The 21,734-nt window shown below is 48.2% G+C and overlaps 1 protein-coding gene across 3 annotated transcripts in view; it reads right to left on the bottom strand.

The window, feature by feature from the left end:
- Positions 1 to 15,837, bottom strand: part of CARD11 (caspase recruitment domain family member 11) — a 58,486-nt gene extending 42,649 nt beyond the window's left edge. Inside the window, exon 1 of one of the 3 annotated variants that reach the window (XM_019494765.2) lies at positions 15,691 to 15,837. In XM_019494765.2, coding sequence (XP_019350310.1) covers positions 15,691 to 15,820 — 130 coding nt within the window. In that variant the 5' untranslated portion in view covers positions 15,821 to 15,837. Of the gene's footprint in view, positions 1 to 15,162; positions 15,469 to 15,690 lie in introns of those variants that run through there. The other 2 variants (XM_006260635.4, XM_019494766.2) reach the window with 2 other exon arrangements.
- Between the last annotated feature and the right edge of the window lie 5,897 nt (positions 15,838 to 21,734).

Below are 21,734 nucleotides of genomic sequence, written 5' to 3' on the forward strand. Positions count from 1 at the left end.
ATTATTTTTAAATTCCTACTAAGGTGTCTGTGTCGATAGCACCTCATGGCATACAGTGCTGTAAGTTAACCATGTACTGTGCTGTAACAGGGAACCCCTGCCCTTGTCACTAAGAGGGCTTGATTAGGTAAGGAACCAGGGGTCAGGCAGCTAGTGAAGCAATTAGCTTCTAATTAGCAATTAGCAATTGGCCCTAGGGGAGAGGAACAGAAGGGCCAATCACATGTGACCGGCAGGAGGCCAGGTTGGGGAATATAAACCCAGTCTCTGATTAGGCAGGGGGGTACCCCTACTTGCAGCAGGGAGAGGAAGCGGAAAGAAAGCAGCTGCTGGGGGTAGATGTAGGCCCTCACAAATTGCCCTGGGGGGCTGCAGGCGAGACAGCCCCAACACAAGGTAGGGCCTATGGGCAACACTTTATCCCAAGTGAGGAAGACTATCCCCTTGTGAAGGACTTGACTTGTGTTTTGTTTTCTCATTTTGGACTTGTAAGTGGAGGACCAAGTTATGGCTATAGTGGGGGACAAGTCCATGGCCAGGGGTGCCTGAGGGTGCTTCCCTGCAATAGATACTGGAAATCAGCCCCAAGGCAGAGGGGTAGAGACTACCAAGGTGAAAGTGGACCCCCAGGAAAGGGGGGCTGACATCAGGGCAAGGTAGATTCCCAGAGGCTGAGGTCTTGAACAGTGGGCCAGGGTGAAGGATACAGTTGGAGAGAAAAGGGTCCAATGCAGTGATACCTGAAACCCTGACGTGCACAGAATCCTACATGAGCACCCCCTTAAAAAGGAAGCACCAGATAGAGAGCAAAGGCCCCAAGGTGGGGCTCACTTGACCAGGTGAACCAGGACCGATGAGGTTACGCCCAGCCCCAGGGACTGCCTCCCCCAACAAGCATCAGAACAAAACCAAAGTTGTGGCAGGCGAGAGACTGGACGTCAGGTCAGATGGAGAGGGATGACGAACAGGGTGGACCACAAGGTGCCAGTGTGGCTACCCCTCACCCATCCTTTGGGTCCTACAGTGCAGAAAGGCATTGATTTTAAATGCATTCCTTTGCGCTTCATTGGAGATCACATTTTTCTTGTAACATGAGAGCTAGCAAACATTTGAGGATTGTTTCTTATCACAATTCAAAATTAGGGGCAGATTTCCAAAAAAAACCTCAGGTGCCACTTCATCAGCAACATAGGTGGTCAGATATTGGACAAATATAGGCCAGAACATGGGGAAATCTGGTTTTAAGTGTCACAACAGAAGTTGCTGGGTGCTGAACACTTCCAAAATTTTGTTTTTGCAGATGTTTAAATTAGGAGTTTGGCTCTTTTGAAAAATCTGATTGTTGGTGCTAAGCACTTGGAAAACAGGCCCTTAAAAGGCTTCTTCAGGGACTAAATGGTGTATGAGCAGGAAGTAACCCTACACACTGCCTGCTCCCAAGGCATGCTGGGAGTAGTAGTCAGTACAGTAACTCTAGTTTGCTGATGTTGTATAAATGCCCCACTACTGTAGGAAAACTAAATTCCAAGCAGCCGCAGGCTGGCAGCATGTGTCAGTGCTTCCATTTTGTCATTTTAAAGTCGGGGAACCCAGAACATAAGCATTTTACTGGTGCGTAGCTGATGATAATCACTGTCAGTGCCCCTAGGTTGACGAACCCAGTGAACCCTCTCACATCACAAACAGCATGTTGACAGAGTCGTTTTTAAATGCTTAACCCTCCCAAAACAAGGGGAAACAAGTTCTTTTCCATCTCCTCAGTTATGTCACTTTCTGAGAAGAGCAAACACAGAATTGTTTTTCTTGTTCTCAAAAACTAATACAGTGTAGAAACTATATGGGATTTTAGATTAGACTCCTTCCGTCATTATTTGTTCTATTTATCTTCCCTATGAAAGCGGGTAAGTTTCAGCTTTGCAGACCCTCTACTGCTGACTCAGCTGCCTGAGCCAAAACTCATAAAAATCTATTTAAAAAAGGTCCAATGATTTTATTTTCTAATCATAAATATGAAATTTAATTAGCAGCTCGCTGCAAACGAAGTCACCATGGAAGATGAGACTGAGAAGATGGGCAAAGGGAGGAAACTTCAAGCATGAAACAAAACAACTGTTATGCAGCAACTTGTTTTAACTCCTGCTCCCTCCGCACCCAACTTCAGCTCTTTTAAAACAAATGTGTTGCATTCAGGAATTCCTCTCTGAATTGGGAAGGGTGCTTTGTGCTGTCTGGTAGTGATCGCTCCAACGTGAAACACTGGCAGGCAAAGTATGGAGGAAAATGAGAGATGGTGCAGCATGCTTTGGAAATGAAGGGATGAAAGAGCAGGCTTGAATTCAAGACTCCAGTCCAAAAGCACATGGGTTGAGCTGTCCAGAAGAAATGTACTCATTCACCCAAGGAGTGGAACAGCACCTTATGTTACATTCCTGTGGCTGACCAACAAACCTGACAAGGCCCAGAGAGCTGCAGGGGATTTTCAGAATTAGGATGGGGAGAATTAGAAAGACCCTCTTAAAAGAAGAACTGAGAAAGAAGACAACTGGGGACCTTTCTCAGTGAGAAATTTTAGCGCAATCAAAGCTTGGTGCATGCATCCCTGGGTGAAACGGTATGCCCTCTGTGCACTATTCTACCAGCTCATCTATTGGGCTGGTCCTGGAACAAAAGTTCTTGCTAATCTGTCTGCATACAGCTGGGTGTATGCAAATGCCAGGCTTCTGCACAACAGTACTCATAGTCACCTGAGGCGAGTGCAAAACCCAGATACCCAAGGGTTTTTTGAAAGCTCTCCCACTAGATGCCTTGACGAAGTGCAGAAAGCCATTATACAAATTCACAGAAGTTTAGGTCTGGAAAGGGCCTCATGAGGTCATTGAGTCCAAGCCCGCTGCTCTGGGCAGGAAAGACTGCTGGGGTCAAATAACCCCAGCAAGGTGTGCATCCAGTCTCCTTTTCAGGATCTCCAGGGTAGGTGCCTGCACCACCCCCACTGGGAGTCAATTGCAGAGTCTGGTCACACAAACCATGGAGAAGTTTTGCCTTATATCCAGTCTGAAACCTTCTTCTAGGAGTTTATGACAGTTGCTCCTGGTTTTACCCCTGGGGTGCTTTGGTGAAATTATAGTTGTTCACCTAGCCCCTGATGCTAGCCCCTGATATATTTGTAAGCTGCCACCAAATCCCTCCGAAGTCTTCTCTTTTCTAGGCTGAACAATGCCGTATCTGTCAGCCTTAACTCGTACGACTTGGTCACTGAGAAGTGGGTGAGCACTGAAAAGGCCAGTGAATGAGTGCAACCACAAAACCTGCACTTCCCACCTATATCAAAACTGAAATGGCTTATGTGCATTGCTGTGGGCGGATGTGTTTACAGGACTGATGCTAGAGCAATTCCTGGATTGCCCATAGAAGCACAGAGCCCTAGGGCTGGAAGGGGCTCCAAGAGTCATTGGATCCAATCCTCTCTACAGGTGCAGGACATGGAAGCGGATGAAGCCATTTTGAGCTGGTCCCAGAACCAGTGCTGTAAATGCCAATACCTTTTAGAGAGCAGATGGGCATTTCTGGTACCAGGTTGGTAACTATGGGGGTGGGTACAACGTCCCTTGCTGGGTCTTGAGGGCTTGTCTTGAAAGCTGGACATCAAAGAATGAGGTTGCAGCATCAGATGCACTATCTGACCCAACCCCATATTCTATGAAGCACCCATTGCCTAGCAACATGACGTAACTAGGGGCAGTTCTTACAGTCAGGAATGGAAAACAGAGGCTAAGAACAAATAACCTTCCACCCAGGGGAAACGGTTACAGAGGAGGCTTGGGGCTGCCGAGGACTTCCCAGGTGTTCTGTTCACAGATTACATCTCCCTGGAGAATCAAAGTGTCTTACCAACATCACCCATTTCTCACAGCAGCCCTAAAGCACACGTAATTATGACAGTAAGTTCTGCTTAATTCACCACTATGAGGGAGATGCAAATAATGTTGAATTATCCAGTAGTGACTAATTACCAGAAAATCATAATAGAGGGAGTGCACTGGCAAGGACTTGGAACAACAGCGAATGTAAACCATCCATGGTGGTGAATTATCCCAGGGACAAATTAACCAGATCTTAATGTATTATGCTATTTTATACCTTGATAGTCACAAGAGCAGTGTGGGTAAGTGACTTGCCGTGTGTCACAGGTGCTGACTGATATGCAGGCCCCCCACTCTAACTTATGGTGCTTTACCTAAAGTGCCATGAGTTAGAGTGGCTCCCCTGACCCAACAGACATTCACCTATTGAGTTGGAGGTGTGAAGGAAAAATTGAGCTCCACTTTGGAGTCAGTTGAGTGGACGAGCCTGCCTGTAGCTTCTCTCTCTTAGCCACCACTCCAACTCCGGTGCTATCTGCAGGAAGGGGGGGAGGGGGGGGGGGCTTGCCTGGCCTGAGCTGGAGGAGAAAGGTGGTAGGCGAGGCATGAGGCAGGTGGCTCCAATCCACCCACTCCCCTCTAGCTCAGGCCAGGCAAACCCCAGCCTGCAACTCACTTCCCCTCCCTTTTCCCCCTCCCTTCCCACAGACAGCACCAGGGGCATGGCGGGGCTTATCATGTGATGGATTGACCCTAGGAAACAGAAGTTCCCTAAGGTGTTCAAAGTGGAGCGCTTTCATCTGATCCCTCATTACATGAAGGTTAATTTGTCGCATGATCAGCCACTTTGAAAGCACTCTGCAGCTGTCCACATGTCACAGCATGGCTGTAGAGCATTTTCAGAGACCAATAATACCACAAATGTAATTTCTGTCTGTGCCCACAGAGCCAGGAATGGAACCATGAGATTGTGATGCTGAGATTAGTGGTGTGTGAAGCAGGCCCTATTCGATTTGGATTCAGATTCAGCCCAAATCAGGGACAGTGATTTGATTTATTGATTCGGATCACTGTCCCCGATTCGATTCGGCCAAATCTGAATCTGAAGATTCAATGCTCATTCGGAGAATCAGCGATTTGGACACAGACACAGTTTTGAAAGTTTTTTCTACATACTTCCAGGTACCAGCGCAGCTTGTGAACACTGTGATGCTGGCGCGCGTGGAGCATCCCACAGGAGTGCGGGGGGGCCCTCCACATGCTCAGTGACAAACCTGGAAGTGAACCGGAAGTACTTCCAGTCCACTTTTGGGTCCACTGTGGAACGCGCTGGGAGCCTAGTGATTCCCCCCCGCCCCAGCCTAGTGATTGGCTGAGGGGGGACCCTGGGTGCCCCCCAGAACCAGGAGGCACCCGTCACTGATCCGGGGAGATGGGGGGGCCCCCTCCGGTAAGCTCTCCAGCGGACCCAGAAATGAACAAGAAGTGCTTCTGGTCCACTTCTGGGTCTGCTGCCGAGCGCACTGGGGAGCCCCCCGTGCTTCTGTGGGACGCTCCATGCACCCCAGCATCGCAACACTCATGAGCCCCTGCTACCTAGAGGTATGTAGATTTCATAGATTTCATAGACATTAGGGCTGGAAGGGACCTCGGAAGATCATCGAGTCCAGCCCCCCGCCCAAAGGGCAGGACGTCAGCTGGGGTCATAGGATCCCAGCAAGATAAGCATCCAGTTTCATCTTGAAGGTGTTCAATGAAGGCGCTTGAACCACCTCCGGTGGCAGGCTGTTCCAGACCTTGGGGGCTCGGACAGTAAAGAAATTCTTCCTTATGTCCAGCCTGAAACGATCTTGTAGTAGTTTGTGACCATTCGACCTCGTCATCCCTTGGGGCGCTCTGGTGAACAAACGTTCCCCTAGATACTGGTGGTCACCCCTGATAAACTTGTAGGTGGCCATCAGATCACCCCTGAGCCTGCGCTTTTCCAGGCTAAAGAGCCCCAGGGCTCTCAGCCTGTCATCGTAGGGTCTGCTTCCCTGACCTCTGATCATGCGCGTGACTCTTCTCTAGACTCTCTCAAGCTTCTCCACATCCTTTTTGAATTGTGGAGCCCAAAACTGGACGCAGTACTCCAGCTGTGGCCTCACCAAGGCCGAGTACAGGGGGAGAATGACGTCCCGGGATTTGCTTGAGAAGCATCTATGGATGCAAGCCAGCGTTTTGGTCGCTTTACTAGCCGCAGCATCGCATTGCAGGCTCATGTTCATCTTGTGGTCAATGATGGCCCCCAAGTCTCTTTCTTGCATAGTGCTAGCCAGCGTCGCACTGCCGAGCCTATAAGGATGCTGCGGGTTTTTTTTCCCCAAGAGAAAACATTTAAAGCTGTGTCTATGTCCAGATCTTTCCAAATCTCTCTGAATCGATTCGGAGGGTACTAGTTTGACTCAGAGAGATTAAAGGGTCCTCTGATTCGATTTGGATTTGGAGATTTGGCCACTGAATCAGGCTGAATCTCCGCCAAATTGAATCAGGGACTGATGCTTTGCACAGCCCTAGCTGAGATACTGTGTTTTAACCACTGCAGTGCCCTCTGTTTCTCAGTGGAGACGTTTCTCCTGTTCAGGTGAGTATGTGAACCCAGATGAAAAAAAGCAAGGAGCATTCTTTAGAAATGAGTCATTTTCTTGGTCCTTTCTTCACTTTCGTCCCTACAGAAAGTAGCTCAAGTCAGATTTCAGCAAGTGAAAAGTAAAGAAAATTACATGCCCTATTTTGGCCATCCCTTCCTCTAGAATTAGCCCTTTGCGCTCTTGTAGCCTGCCTGCTCAGAGTTTCTTACCAACTGAGGGTGTTGGGTGAGGTACACCTGGAAGAGAGATAATACACCAGGAATAAGGAAAAAGGAGCTAACAAAGATAGAAGTGACTTTTCAGGTTGGTTTCCACTCGACAGCAGTGATTAATATGCAGCTTTTTACATGTTAATATTTTCCTGCCTACTGCTGGTAATAAATAACCAATATACTTTAATAACCAGGTATTTTTCATCCCCTTCAGATATTTGGATTTTGATTCTTTGCTGCAGCTCAATCACATTGAATTTCTTTAACCAGGACAGCTCCATTAAGAAACCTCTCCAAGGACACACTGGCAGGACTGGTGACAGTAATGGATAATGTGGCACATGAAGAGAGGAAAGCTGCAATGCAAAATATTACCAGCCATGGGGAATCATAAGAGAACACTTCAATATCCAATATATCCCAAACTACATTCAAGTAATGCTAGAGATGTGACACAAGCCAATAAAACCAGAAAACTCACAATTACTCCTGACACACCATTCTTAACTTGCCCGGCAATGTATAGGTAGTACAGCAAGTGTTATGCTACTTAATCATGCTTTGACATCCTTACAATTCCCTGGTACGATGTAGTGAAGTAAGAATGCAATGATAGCGTTAACTATAAATTTCCTTAGGATATTTTCTTTAAACTCATTTGCATCACAGCTCTACCTTTCCCCGTTCATTTTTTTCTTTGCCTTTTTAAAGGTTTTTAAAGATTTATATAAGACACAAATGAGCAAAGTGGAAATTTGCAAAACTTCAGGCACAGAAATCCCACTGTTAGAAGTGACTTTTAAGCATGTGGGAACCTAAAGCCTCATTGAAATAAATGAGGTAGGTGAAAATGCAGATACGTGAAACCTGGATATCAGAAAAACAAAAGAAACAAGGCACATTTATCCCAAATGCAACATGCCCCTTGTTTGCTTCAAATAGCCATGTTTAAAATGGAGGTTTGAGGCTTTAGAAGTGGCTAGTGATTTCAGGTACCTCAGTTTTAGGGGTTACAACTTTGCACCATTTGCAACATGCTGGTGTACCAGCAACGCCACTGCCTTCATTTGGGATTGGGAGGCCCCAAGTGCCTCTCACTGAACACCTGAAACCTGGGGCACCCAGCATGACTGGTATCTTTTGGGCGAGTGGTGCTATTATCAGCCCGTGGAACAGATAGCCACATGGACGGGGCAGTTAGCCCCAAGCAGCTTCAAACAGTCAGAAATATAAGGTGCAAACTTCCCAGCTCCTCCACCAGTGACCGATTTTCACCATTACCATAAATAGCGACCTGACAATCGTTCCATTCCAAATCCGACTGAAATCACCCCTATTTCGAGCATGTAGGACTGCTTTTGCTCCGGTAGAAAAACTCAAGAAACACAGTGGTCAGATTTCCGACAATCCAAAAAGGGCAATTCTGTTAAAGCGTGTGGCTACTTGCAGGTATAAGCAATATAACCACTTTACCTTTTTGGACTCTTACAGAGGAGCTTTTAACAAGCCATGTTGCAGTTCATTTTCCGAAACAGCTTTATAGCTCAGCCCACTGGATCCAATTTCATGCAGCAAGAGCGAGTTCTCCACAAGAGATGAAACACATCACTTTCCAGACAAAGACAAGAGCCCCAGATAGTCCCCCAGATAAAAGAATTGCTTTGCCGGGGACGTCTGGGAGCCTGATGAGAGCGGAGCGGCCTGTTGCTTTTCCTTTTGCCCTAGTTTTTATGCCGTCCCTTTGCTGTGTTCAGTGCTTTACCTCACTCTCCTCTGCATCAACCGCAGAGTGAAAGTGACCCACGTCCCAAGCCCGAAAGCATCCTCGGGTGGAGAAAAGGATGTTAGTCATCATCGCTCATCCAGTGAGGCTAGCACACGTGGGACAGAACTGGAGCAAGATCACCAGGACCAGAGAGGAGGAGGGAAGCAAAAGAGAAAAGAGGAATGGAGATAAAGAGAAGACGACAAGCAGTGGGCGAGAATAGAAAGGAAGTGCGAGTCTCCAGCAAGGATCCAATTTGCAAGCCACCTTCGACGTTCTAGGGAGGATGATCCAATGACCGCTACTGTGACCTGACAGCTCTGCGTGCACTGTCCGGCCTAAGCCAAGATCTCATGCAGGGTGGGCAACATCTACAACTTCACAGGCTCATATGCCATTTTCCTAATGTTGGCCCTGCTGAAATAGCTTCCGGCTGGTGCATTATCATCAGGTCAGGACTGCATTGCAATGGCATACTAACGCAACCAGAAGGCCCTGTGATTTCCAGACTACAGAGAGAGGGTCCGAGCCTGTAGCCAGCATCTTATGTCAACAGGACAAGCCTCTCTTAGGGCTGATTTCTACTCCAGACCTGGAGTCACTATTCTATAATATTTCAGTTGCTCCTTTCAAGTGGAGAGCTGAAGCTTTTCTAGCTCACACCTGTGCGACTGCTCTGACTTCAACAGCAGTGTTGGGATGTACTTGTCAGCAGTACCTAACCCAACACAACAGATTGCCTTGGCTGTCCCTAACCCCAGCAGATTCAGGGAAATCACATGGACCCCAGCATGCTCTGTAACACTTCCCATGGAGATGCCTCAGAAGCCCCACTCCCTTCTGCCCAGAGAGTTTCAGAATAAAACAAAAACCTGATTCAGTGTTTCCAGCCCTACAGGAAACACAAGGCTCCTTCATTTCTTCTAACAAGTAAAGCAGATGAAAAATACAGCCCTTCTGGCCTGCAAGAGTCTCAATGCTTTTTGTTTCACATTGCACCAATACCGTAAAAAAGGTAAAATAAAAGACAGAAGGAAAAAATACGACAGCAAACTTGTAATTAAGAGACTGCTTGAAATGTATCTAGCTAAGAATATGTCACTGGCAAGAAGCAAACCTCTCTTGAACAGAACAGTGTTAAGGAAGTATAACTGCCTTGTCTTCTTGACTGGAGTGGGAGGACAAGGAAAAGGGAAAAGTAATACATATCAGGGGAAGCTATAAACAATGAACCAAAAGAAAAAAAAGCAGCCCAATAATGGTAAAGAAGGTGGAAAAGCACAGTCTGGTGTAGTCCAAGTTGGCACAGGTCATTAGTGAAATGAATTGGATAGGAATTTTTATCCCAATTAGAAATCCACTGAGGACTGGCAGAATTACAACTTTGTTCAGGAGAAGCCAATAAACAGAGGTTGCAGACTTGAGCCGCTGTGGGAAGGCAATAGTCTAGTATGGAAGAGCTTGCTCTTGTTCAGGCCCAAGATACACCAGCAGTGTTTAAAGGAGGGTCAGAGGTAGATATAGGGGAGGAGGTTTGCAGTGGTGCAGTTGCACCCCACTTTAGTTCTTACTCCTACCCAGACATTAAAACCAACTATTGGGAGGGACAGCTGCATTTCTATTCAGGGTCTGCTCAGACAGTCCATTGAATTCATGACTCATTGTCATCTCCTTGATTCCTGCTAATCTCTCTCCCCTCCACAGGTGTTAATGGCACTCTGTCCTTTCTAATGGTTTTGATGTTCTGCTACTCAAACTATCCTTTCTTCTGCAATTTTGCCATCTGTTAGCCATTCCTGGCAATGTCTCTCTCCTATTTCACAGCATGGCAGACTTTCCTCTAGCTAGAAGACTTAACTCAGGTGTGGTAATATAAGCTCAGGTGTAGAAATGGCTGACAGCGAAGTATGAGAGGCACTATCAAGATACACAAGAAGGCTAGTTTTGCTTGATGAATCCAAGTAAGAGATACACATTTCATGATCATGACTACAGGGCTGATGATACAATATCTTTTGACAATTTTGACTATTTTTGCCTAGTTTGTTTGTTTAAACTTTATGTGTAATCTAGCAAATTAGTGCACATTCCCCTAGTTGTATTTGTTTTTGCTTTCATCTTAAACTGAATACTATAGTGCTAGCTCCCTAGCATATTAGTAAAGCATCTAGTTTCTCTTTAACCGGAGAAAAACGTGTGTTGTGTTTTATGTGATGATGTGCCACAGCATCTGTATCCCCCTTTTCAAAATCCTAGAGCTGCCCAATGAGGAGGGCCCATCATACAGTGCGAGGAGGGAGGAGATAATCCCAGGTCCTTAAAAATGCAGACCTCATGCTTCAGCCTGCTGCTGCCCCAAAACGGAACAGTGAGAAGAGCCCTGACTGATGAGCTAAAAGACAAACCTGAGCAAAGATCTTATAACATTGATAATATTTTTCAGTTGATGATCAAGAGAAGAATATTCACGCATCAGTTGCAGTGCAGTTCAGAAATGAAGTGTATTCGGTATAGCTCTAGAGAAAAACAGTTGAACTGACTTCAGGTGTTTTCCCAGTTTACTTGTGCTCAGGATTCAGAATTTGCCTGACAAAATATTGCAAAGATTTCTTTTTTTGCTGCTTCAGACCTTTAGGAAACTGCCTCTTCCACTTGAAGTTATTAAAAAAACATGCAGAAATCCAGATACAAATCTGGAAAGCCATTAAAAAAATCCAGAAATCTATTAGACACAGCCATATCTATTAGCAGTATGTGAAATGCTAGACTGTTTCCCCTCTGCTTTCTCCCAAATTGCATGTGCATACAAAATAATTTATTAACTGTTAACCGCTTTTCTATATCTTCTACCATACAACCTTACCATAGGCATAGAGCAAAAGTTTTAAACATTTAATTTCTACTGAAAATGAAAACTCACCAGTAAATGACCCGTACCTACAAAGGTCAGTGGGAGTCTTCAGTGTGTTTTGGATGAGGTGCAAATTCTGCTTTTCACACAGAAAAAGTACTTTTTGTGTTTATGATCTTTCACCCCAACACTACCCAGTGTGCTCGAAAGTGTTGTTTGTGAACAGAGCTCACAACATTCCCTGGCACTTGCACACCCACAAAGTATCTTTGTAGAGAACTAAACTGACCGGAGGGATCAAACCCAAGGCGTGTGTCAATATTAACCAGTTTCGCTTTACACAGATTCACTCACTGACACCACAGTTAATTGCATCTCCAGTAACGAGCGCATAGTGCTATGTATATTTGTTCTTACAATCAAAGTAGGACAGAAAACAGCGTTTCGCGTTTCTGATGACTTTTTAGTGACGACTCCTCTTTTTTGTAGAGTTACTAAACAGACTCTCAAAGAGATGGCACTACAAATTGATGCCTCAGATGGCAGATTAGATTCAGCATGACTTTTATAACAAGAACAAGTGCTTTATAAAATGTACTAAGCTCTTCATATGAAAAATGTAGGGGCTGTACCTGCCAGTGACATTTGAAATGCAAACACCCCATTGTTTTCAGCAAATAGTTTCACATGTGGATTCAAGGCAGGTTATGGTACTCACTAAATTATGTCACTTCTAGAGCCCAGATATTGGGCAGGAGAATACGGAGGGTAAGAGATGCTTTGATTCAAAGTTTGAAAAGCACATTTAACTGAATCCCACATGACAATGCCCCAGCAAGAAGTGATTCACTGGCTAAATGCAGGAAATTCATGAAATGGGCATAACCCAGTTTTGCCAAAACTGGGGTTTAAATAGACAGGCATGCGTTGTATTCCCTTTTTGCCTGCAAGGCACTAAGTGAAAGGGGGCATAGGGAATGAAAAAAGTGGCTGAAGAAGCCAGAATGAAGACTCTCTTATTACTCATTGGATCTGTGCCACAGATACCAATTATATAAATCTGACAGCACCTATTATAATTCCAGAGTCCTTGAACAAATTATAAGCAGAAAGGTTACCCTCCTGAAAAGGTTCATCCCCATTAAAACTACTGACCCAGGCAGGAGGGCAAAGGCAGCATTAGTGAGAGAATATGTGGTAGGGGGAGGGAAGAGCCTAAAGCTGGTTTTGCAAGCACACCTGTGAAAGTCCCATCATTTGTACTGAACAGGAACAAGCACTATCAAACTCAGCAAAAAAAGGGTAGCATCTTGTGGACCCAAGCCAGTTCCCACAGCAGTCCATAGGGGAAACACAGTACTGCTGAAATCAATGGCAATTTCCCACAGACGTTAGCAAAGGTAGGATTTTGCCCTTCATGGTTTCAGAGGTGCAAGATCAGGCCCCATGTTTCTTGCTCTGCTGCACTTCCAAATCTCTATCATACACATGTTACTTGTTAAGCACAATGTAAGAGGCCAAAAATCAGGTCCCTTATGACCATGCAACCGTAATAATTTCAGTGAAAGTACTGCCCATGACCAGAGGAGATTGATATCTTAGGCACTGAGGACCTGTCTGAACCAAGACAAGAATAGACGGGGGGCAGCAGGTTAAAGAGTGGCTGGTTTGTCCTTTCTCAACCACAGGAACACAGGATCAGAGGAAACCCTCACACTCACAGAAGCCAGTGTCCTGGTATCACCTGGCCTATTTGTAAGTCCTCTTGTGCCTATCTTGTCCTGCAGCTACAGAAGCTCTTTCTTCTACCCCCTTTTAAGTGGGGAGCGTGGCCTGTCAGGGGGTGCACCAGCGCTCTCAGGGAGTGCACATGCACCCCCATGCGCACCATATGCATCGCCACTGTCTTAACCTGAAATAGTCTGGCTTATAGAGTACGAACCTTCAAGATGTCAAATTGAAGAGGTTTCTTCTTAGCCAGAATCCAGCCTAAAACTGCAAGTGTGACTCAGGAGACCACACCAGCTGGTGTCACTGGATGTAGCTTTTACTCCTGTATCTAGATCTTTGAGACTAAGCAAAACAGTGCAGAAGAAAACAGGTGGGCTCTCCAAAGCTGAACTGCCACAAGGTCTTTGTAAGAGTGGTGCCCATGCCACTGCTTTAGTAAGGAAAGCCTTCACGGTTGGGATGTGATAATCCAAGGGATTTAACAGGACCAAAATCTCTTGGAGGTGATGAGAGCAGAAGCTCTTCTATAGAGTATAGAGAGGCCAAGATACAGTGAAGTCACTTTCTAGTTTCTATATTATTGAAACATTTCTTGGTCAGTGGCAGAAGGAAGTGACTTCCTCTCTTCTTACCATTTTCCCGGGACATTTTGCACTAAACGATTCCCTTCATCTGCCCACCACCCACTCCAAACACTCAGCTCTGAGCCCTGCTGCAACCAGCAGAACCTGCAAAGGAAAGAGGAAGCACCAACACTGCAGCATTTCCTCCAACTCCTCTGCAAGTATCAGTGGGGATGCTGAGACAGCCTGAGACAGCTTACAGCTGAGCAACCTCCCCGCGGGCTCCTATCCCCAAAAGCAGGGCAGCCTCAGGAGTACGTTATAGTGGGAGCTACAGGAGAGAAACTGCTGCAAAAAATCTAGGGAAGCCAATGGAGAAATGAGCAAACAATGAGAAGCCTGGGGATGGGCGAGACGGGGAAAATGGACAGAGAGACTAGATCAGACCTTGCAGACAAGTGGGAGGAAAGACCTGGGAAGGATGAAGGACACAGAGGGAAACTGGGGGGAAAGCAGAACACTTGTGGGGAGAGAGCCATATCAGAGGCTGCACCGGCGTGCAAATGTGAGCAGAGATGTGGCTCTGGCGTGTTAAGGGAGGTGAGAGATAAGGGAGGTATGAGAAGGCCGCATATGTGTGTCGGTGTGAGAGAAAGTGGGGGTGGCAGGAGGCTGTTTGTTGTGCACGATGGGCTGTGGGGGTGGCCCCATGAGTGCGAGCTGGAAGGAGCCTGCAGGCATGTGCCAGTGGTTATCACGGGGCAGGAGCTTCCTGAGCAGATGCTGCAAGTGAGGATGGGGATGCAGGGAAGCAACAGGAGCACGGCAGGGTGGTATTCTGGGGGGAGACACCAGCAGTGGTGCAAGGGTGCTCTGCAGAGCGGGCAGCAGCGTGGGGGAGAGATGGGGGGCAGGAAATGGGAGTGCATGTGAGAAGCCACTGAAGAGATGGGAAAGGGGAACACAAGAGAGAAAAGGAGGAAATCACAGAGGGGGAAGGGTGAACAATTATGCATGTGGGGGAGAGGTAGCTAGCCAGGACAGTGTGAGGTCAAGATTGAGGTGCACTTTATAGACTAACTAAATCAGCGATGCAGCTTAATGGAAAATGGACAAAAAGGTGGTGAGAAGCTCCTCAGAGACACACCGCGGCCAAAGGAGGCAGAGCCAAGGAAGCGGGAAGAAGCAGTACGCAGGGAGAACATGTTCAGAAAGATGCTACTGCTACCTAGGAAAAGCGTGAGCCCCCAGCAGACAACGCATGGGGAGCCCGAGCCAGTCACTGTCCTCCCCTTCCTCCTCACCCCTCGTGACATTTTGTTAAGCTCTTGCCCCTACGACTGTGGGCCTGTTTGCTCCTTCTCTGCAACCCGGGCTTCAAGTATCTGTGTCTGCAGAGTGGAACGAGACCTGTGGAGCCTGCACAGACGTCTGCGAGCAAAGACATTAACAAAGAAAAAAGAGTGAAACTGGAAGCTGCCAGGATCAGGCAGGTGCTGTCCCTGCTGCCAGTGGGGTGGTGCTGGCCTTTGGGCCGCTCTCCTTACCTTGGGTGCTCATGAGTGACCGAGCTCGCGGCTGGGCTGCAGCTGCTGCAGGGTGAAGCTTGCTAGGTCGCCTCCATGCACTCGTCCTTTCCCCTCCCCAGGAGCTCCAGCGAGGTGAGCCGTGCAAGGGAAAGGGCCAGGACTCTTTGAAGAGCCAAGGGTGGAGGGAGGAGAGGGGGGAATGGAGAGACTCAGGAGGCAAACGCACCAGTGTCGGAATGAACAAAGGGCGACACAGAAAGTAAGAAAAAGTGTGTCAGAGGCTGGGAGGGGCGAAGGAGGAAAATGCAAAGATCTGACAGGAAACCAGACTATAAATCGGCTCTTGGTTTGAAAAAAAAAAAACAACCAACCATTCTGCTCCCTAGTGATACTGGCTGCTTGCAAATGCCTCTGCACGCAGGTGAGAGCAGAGCCCAGGGACAGCACAGCAAGCAAAGAAAGGGACTTCTATCCTCAAGCCAGAAAGCACCCAGGTAGCCTCAGCAGCTGCACAGCTCCAAGTCCAAGACCAGGCAGAAGATTTACCTTGCCTGCCCGGCCTCATAGCTGAGATCCTCTGCGTCACCCAGTCCTCACAGCCTACAGCCTGCTCCCCTTCGATGCAAATGCAGAACTGCTGAATAGCAGCACGCAGGTCCTGCCCCCTTCCTAGCATCAAGCGACAGCCTTCCCTGACCACTGTGCTGCCCAGGGAGTGGGCAGGGGAAGGAAGGAGGGGGCAGGGAGAGGGAGGAGCCATCCACAGTGCTCCCTGCTCTGCAAAGAAAGTTCTCAGAGCAGCAGTTTTAGGCAGGGGAAGTTGGCATCTCCATCTTTCCCAAGCATTTCAGAGGCCTCTCCGGGTGCTAGCCAAGTTATTGACTCTTCTTACTGCTGTTTCTAAGAAAGGGAAGTTAAGTGTGGCAATATTCATCCAGGTTTTTTTATTTCATTAGGTTATTGGTTTTTTTCCAATAATGTTTTTCCAAAGAACAGTCTCTGTTGGTATCACTAGGCTGTGGAGCCTTGCCCTGCAGAACCCACAGAGGCTGAATGCGGGGCTGAGGGCTCAGGGCCAGACCTGGGCCAACCTACATGCAGGGGGTCACAGTGGACCTCCACCATCCAGCACACAACTAAGAAGCTTTTTACCGGAGACACAGACAACTTGGGGTGCAGGGGCCTTTTCCTCCCTCTCCTTCCCTTCCCTTGCTGCTGTTTGTGAGAGGCTCACACCCAGCACTGCTGCCCCAGCATCATGGGCTTGCCCTGTGCCCCTGGCTATGTCACACCTGGCCTGCTTGCCCACCATGACTTGATGTGCCAGAATGACCCTGAACTTGCCTGGATGTGATCCAGTGGTCCTCTGTGAGCTGGATGTGACTGTAGATGCGTCTTCTGTAGGACACCTTCTCCCCTACACCCCTTCCCTTTCCATTCAGGTGTTTTTGCTGTTTGTTCAGACATCGGAGGCATTTGTCACACGGGCTGCCCCCACAGTGTTAGGCTGCAGTTTGGGTCTGTCCTGCCTCGGGTTAATGTAGGAACATAAAAGAATGACAACTAAATAGATAAAATAAACTCAAAACAGCTCAGCTTGGCAGCCAGGCAGGGCACTGGTGCCTTGCCGCCCCCAGCTTCTTCCCCATTTTTGGGGTACAAGTTACTCCAGGCCTTATGTCTTCTTATTGGGCCCCTTGTGCCCCTTGGGCTGGTGACCTGCCGCAGTATTTCTTTGGTGCTCCCGGTGGGCACCGTACTCACTGCAGCCCCACGAGCCTCCTTCAGGTGAGGCGCAGCTAGCTCCTATTCAGGTGAGGCTCAGCTACTACGTGGCGCTGCACCCGGCCTGTGCCTGCTTCCTTTCCCGAGCACCAAGGAGAGCGTTCCATTCTTCAGCAGTGGGGAGAATAGCCAGACCCGTTTCCTGTCCCTCGGCTGCCATTCCCTCTTACCCCCTTCCGGCACCCTTTTGGCCCATCGCCTTGGGGCTCCAGGCTAATCAAGAGTGCACTTCTGGCTGGCACGGTGCCAACTCAGCCACATGGGCTCCATGCATCCGTGCCACCGTAGGCCGGTGAGTCAGGCAAGGGACTGTCACACTGGCCACCAGCTGTGCTAGGCCAATACTCAGCACTAGAGTCCTATCCCTACTGCCATCCTCCCACAGGCATGCCCGAACAGAGCCCCTCTGCAGCTGGTGAGCCCACATTATGCTGCCACTAGTGTGGCCTCCACAGATGCTGATGTTCTTCCATCAACACCTCAGCAAGGCCCATGGACCCAAGTGACACACAGACACTTCACTGAACTCTGCAGCTGGAGTAAGGTGGGGAAAGAGGAAAAAGGAGCCTTTGGAAGGGGAGGGTGTGTATGTGCCAGGGTGGGGATGGGGGAACAGGCATAGGAAGAGAGAGAGAGAGAGTGCGTGAGCACACGCATGTGTATGTGTATGTGGTGGGGGGAAATAAGAGATGCTACAAGAGGGGAGAATTCAAAAAGACTGGGAATGAGGAACATAGCTGGGAGAAGACAGATAGTCAAAGAGTTGGTGGGGATGGGGAAGGGTGTGGAGGGAAGTGGGACGTGGGGATTGAAAGAGAGACCACAACACAGGTGTGAGGATGGTGATGGAGTGGGAGGAAAGGAAAGGAAGGAACAGTTGTTACACTGCAGAGGAAAGCACAACAGATGGGAAATAACAGTATAAAGACAGTAGACAAGATACCTAGAGATACATCAGGGTCAACGAAGATGGAGGGAAAACAGTGAGATGGGACCATGAAAAGAACAAATGCAAGAGAAATCGAGTTTTACCATTGATCTGAGAGCTTATATCCCAAACAAACAGGTGTTTTCTAAAAAGGAAGCGACTGTGTATCTTGTACTGAGATGGCTACATTTCCTTAGCGCAGTGCTGCTGGCCAGCCCAGCCACTTGCCTCTCTCCCAGGCTCTCCCTGACCCTGACTCCCCACCTTGGAATGGGCGCAGCTGTGTCTTTTTCCTTGGTAGCTATGGAGCAGATGAATAAGTTGAGGCAGTGGAAGGGAATTCATGAAGGTTCAGACTAAAGCAGAATCCAGCTCTCCAGTTTAAAAACACGGTAATTAGTTTAATACATATAGCAAGAGTGAAAAGCCAGAAGGATGCAGGAGTTCCACTTTTCCGAGAAGCACAGAGCATGTACACACAGCCCACGTTATCCCTGTGCGCTCTTGTTTTTAATGAGGGCTGCTCACTGAGGTGCTAATTATATTATTGCAGACATCTCACAAACCTTGCCTCGTTAGCCCATGATAAAAGCCATGTGCTTAGTGGGTGGGTGTGCACTTACAGGCAGGAATGAGGAGGGGCTGAGCCGCTGAGGCTACGTCTAAAGAACAAACTTACTGAGCCAGGGTGCTGCTCTGGGCAGATTGCTCCTAATCTGGAAGCAGTGTGCCTCTGTCCTGGCAGTGCGGTAGGCAGACAAATGAGCACTTCTGAGCGACAGTGACCATTAGCCTGCCCTGTGCTAACTCGCAGTGGTGCCATGTGGACACAGCTCCGCTGTTGCTGCTGCTTAAAGATACAGCTTACCCGAAGGAGCACGGCATGGTGAGGGCACTGCTGCCAGGCATAGTAAGCTTATCAAGTTGATGCAGCCTGCGGATGCTTCTTTCTCTGAGCAGGCGGAGGCCTTTCCACATGACAACTGCACAGATGGTGTTTTGCAGCTTTGAAGGAAGTGCAGCCATCAGAAAGGGGAAAAGCCAGGAAGGAATACCCAGATACCTTTGAGAAAAAACAATGCCACAATATGGCAAAAACTGAGGCCACCAGCACTCACCTCATCACTGTTTCACACCTGTTTTTTTTTCCCTGGAGAGGAAGCTGACATGCATTTGCAGCACAGGAACAATTTGCAGCACAACTAAGGAGAGGAGCTAGGCTCTTAGCTGGCCAAAGGCCCTACAACTCTAACTTCCATTTAGAAACCATATAGGTAAGAGTTGAGACTCCCCACACACCTTCCACTCCTTTGTGAAACTGCTACTCCCTCTCCCTTGCCCCCAGAGGAAGAGGGTTAGAGATCTGGTAAGTTGAAAACCACTGGGCAGTCTCCTTCCTTCTCTGAGTTCTTGGATAATATAGGTCAATGTAAGGTTCAAGAGGCAGAGCTGAAGCTCACCCTGGACTCAAGCAGGGAATTAGACGTTAGGGCTGTGCGAAGCTTTGGGTGGTGATTCAATTCAGAGGAGATTTGGCCCAATTCAGTGGCTGAATCTCTGAATCTGAATCAAATCAGGGGACCAATTTAAAGGTCTGAATCGATTCAAAACTCTCTGAATCTTCGGGAAAGATTCGGAGAGCTTTGATGATTCAGGCAGTCCCCGGGGGCTGCAGCAGGGAGCTGGAGCTGACTCCGAGCTGGTAAGTACTAGGGACAGGGGAACGCGGGCTGAAGGGAGCGGGGAGGGGACCATGGGGGGACCTCTGATAGCCCCCCCGACTTCCGCCCACTCCCCAGCCCCCCAACCCCCGCCCATTCCCCCAGCCCCCACATGGCTGCCCCCACCCACCCCAGCTCAGGACTTTGAATTGGGACAGTGATTCGAATCACCGAATCGAACCACTGTCCCCCAAAATCGGCTGAATCCGAAGCGATTACTAGCCACTTCGCACAGACCTAGTAGACGTGATCTGTCCCTGGTTTTGTTTTGTTCCCAGTGTGCTGGTAAGCAAATGAACAGCATTTCAAAGACTACATCTTAATCAGTCTTACGGACAAATTAACCAAGTGCTGATGCTTCACTAACTTTAAAAATCCTGTCACTAAAATGCAAAATAACCTAAAATTGGCTTTCATAAAACCTGGAAACTAGGGCTGTGAGAAATTTTGCCAGGTGTTTCGTTTCAACACAGTTTCGACCTTGAAACAGCGAAATCAAAATGAAATGAAAGGCTCTGAAACAGCCTCGAAACAAAACAAGGGGACTCGAAACGTTTTACAATCTTTCAAGTTTCGGAGCTGGGCTTGCCTGCAGGGAAACAGAAAGTAAGGAGAGGGAGGGGGAAGAGCAGGGAAGGACTGCTCTCATGTTGACTGTGTAGCTGGCCCGTGACTGCGATCCTTCCCTGAGGTCCCTGCCAATCCCAGTGCTCTGCGGGAGGGACGGAAAAACAGCTGTGCCTTAACATACACACAGTCACATATGTCACGGGTTTTGCTTGTCCGCAGCTTGAGGTGCAGTTTCTCCCAAACCCCTGCACCGATCTCCTTGGAACCTCACAGGCTTCGTGGCCTCAGCAGGGGCTACCCTACCTTCTGTTTTCGTTCAGTTTAGGCAAGAAATGACAAAGTTATAGGCAGTTTTGTGATTCCCCATTATAACCTATGGGCAAAACGTCAAAACAGCGGAACAGTTTTGACGAAACGAAACAGAACAGTGCTTCAAAACTGAACAAAACACTTTCCCGTCGAAACGGTGAAACCGAAGTTGAAATGAAATGGTGCTGTTTTGCACAACCCTACTGGAAACCCAGTAAGCAGAGATTAGCTCAGGTGGCTTTACCGGTCAGTCACAAAGACATATTTCATTCCAAATTTCATATTCCTTTGTAAAACCCTCTATTTTTACCCATAACTCCCAGTACCTTGGACAAGTCCCTCAAGAAGAGCTGTTGTTCTAGACTGGGTTAAGCTGGTGCACACAATTCCTATCTTTCATTTGGGATGAATGTAAAAAGCAGGGTGAGGAAAGAAACAGAGGCTCCCCCTGTGCAGACCTGCCCCCCCCAGACCCAAGCCAGTACAGACAGCTGGCACGTGGTGGGGGTAGGTGCCCTCCGCTCCCCCCTTCCACCTCGCTGCTGCTGACAGATGGCTGCTCGTGGGGTGGCGGGGCTGGGAAGAGGAGCCACGTTGGCCAGCCAGGCTGGGCAGTGGGGGAAAGCCCCCACCATGCAGGCCCACCCCCCGCTGTGCTGGGAAGGCTGGAGCTCGGGCCCCCATTCCCCCCTCCCCATCACTGCTACTGCCAGTCAGTGGCTGCAGAAGAGGGACCACGCTGGTGGGTCGGGGCAGCCGGCTGCTTGGCTGGGCTCAGCATTCCCTGCCAGCTTGTGGGGAGGCATGCAGGAGCGTCCCCAACCTGCTGGTCCTGGCCAGTGCAGGCAGCCTGCATGCCCTCCCCACCACGCACCAAAGGGCAAACGTCTGTTCTGTTCACACCCAACCTAACCTAGGGTGCTTAGAGTAAAGCAGAAACTCAGACCACTTCTGCCTTGGGCTTTTTAAATGTCTGTAGTTAGCCCTAATGTACCTGAACCAAGAAGCTGCAAGCTATTTGCTCTTGTGCCTTTATTTTAAATTTGAAATGTTGCCATCTCCTGTATAGGTCAACACTTCTTCTAATGAGTAATGTATGTGTGTTTTTAATTTAAACACATTCAGAACACCTGCAGAGTCTTAATGTCTTCGCTATTTTGTAGTTTCTCTCTTTTTATTCCATAAAGCGTGTGGTAAAGGTCAGGAAAGAGAATCTTTGCTAAGTACTATGCACCGAGGGATCTGATACATCTCAGTAATAATAATAGCAATTAATA

This window comes from Alligator mississippiensis, chromosome 13 (genome assembly GCF_030867095.1).
Source record: "Alligator mississippiensis isolate rAllMis1 chromosome 13, rAllMis1, whole genome shotgun sequence".
Taxonomy (NCBI): Eukaryota; Metazoa; Chordata; order Crocodylia; family Alligatoridae; genus Alligator; species Alligator mississippiensis.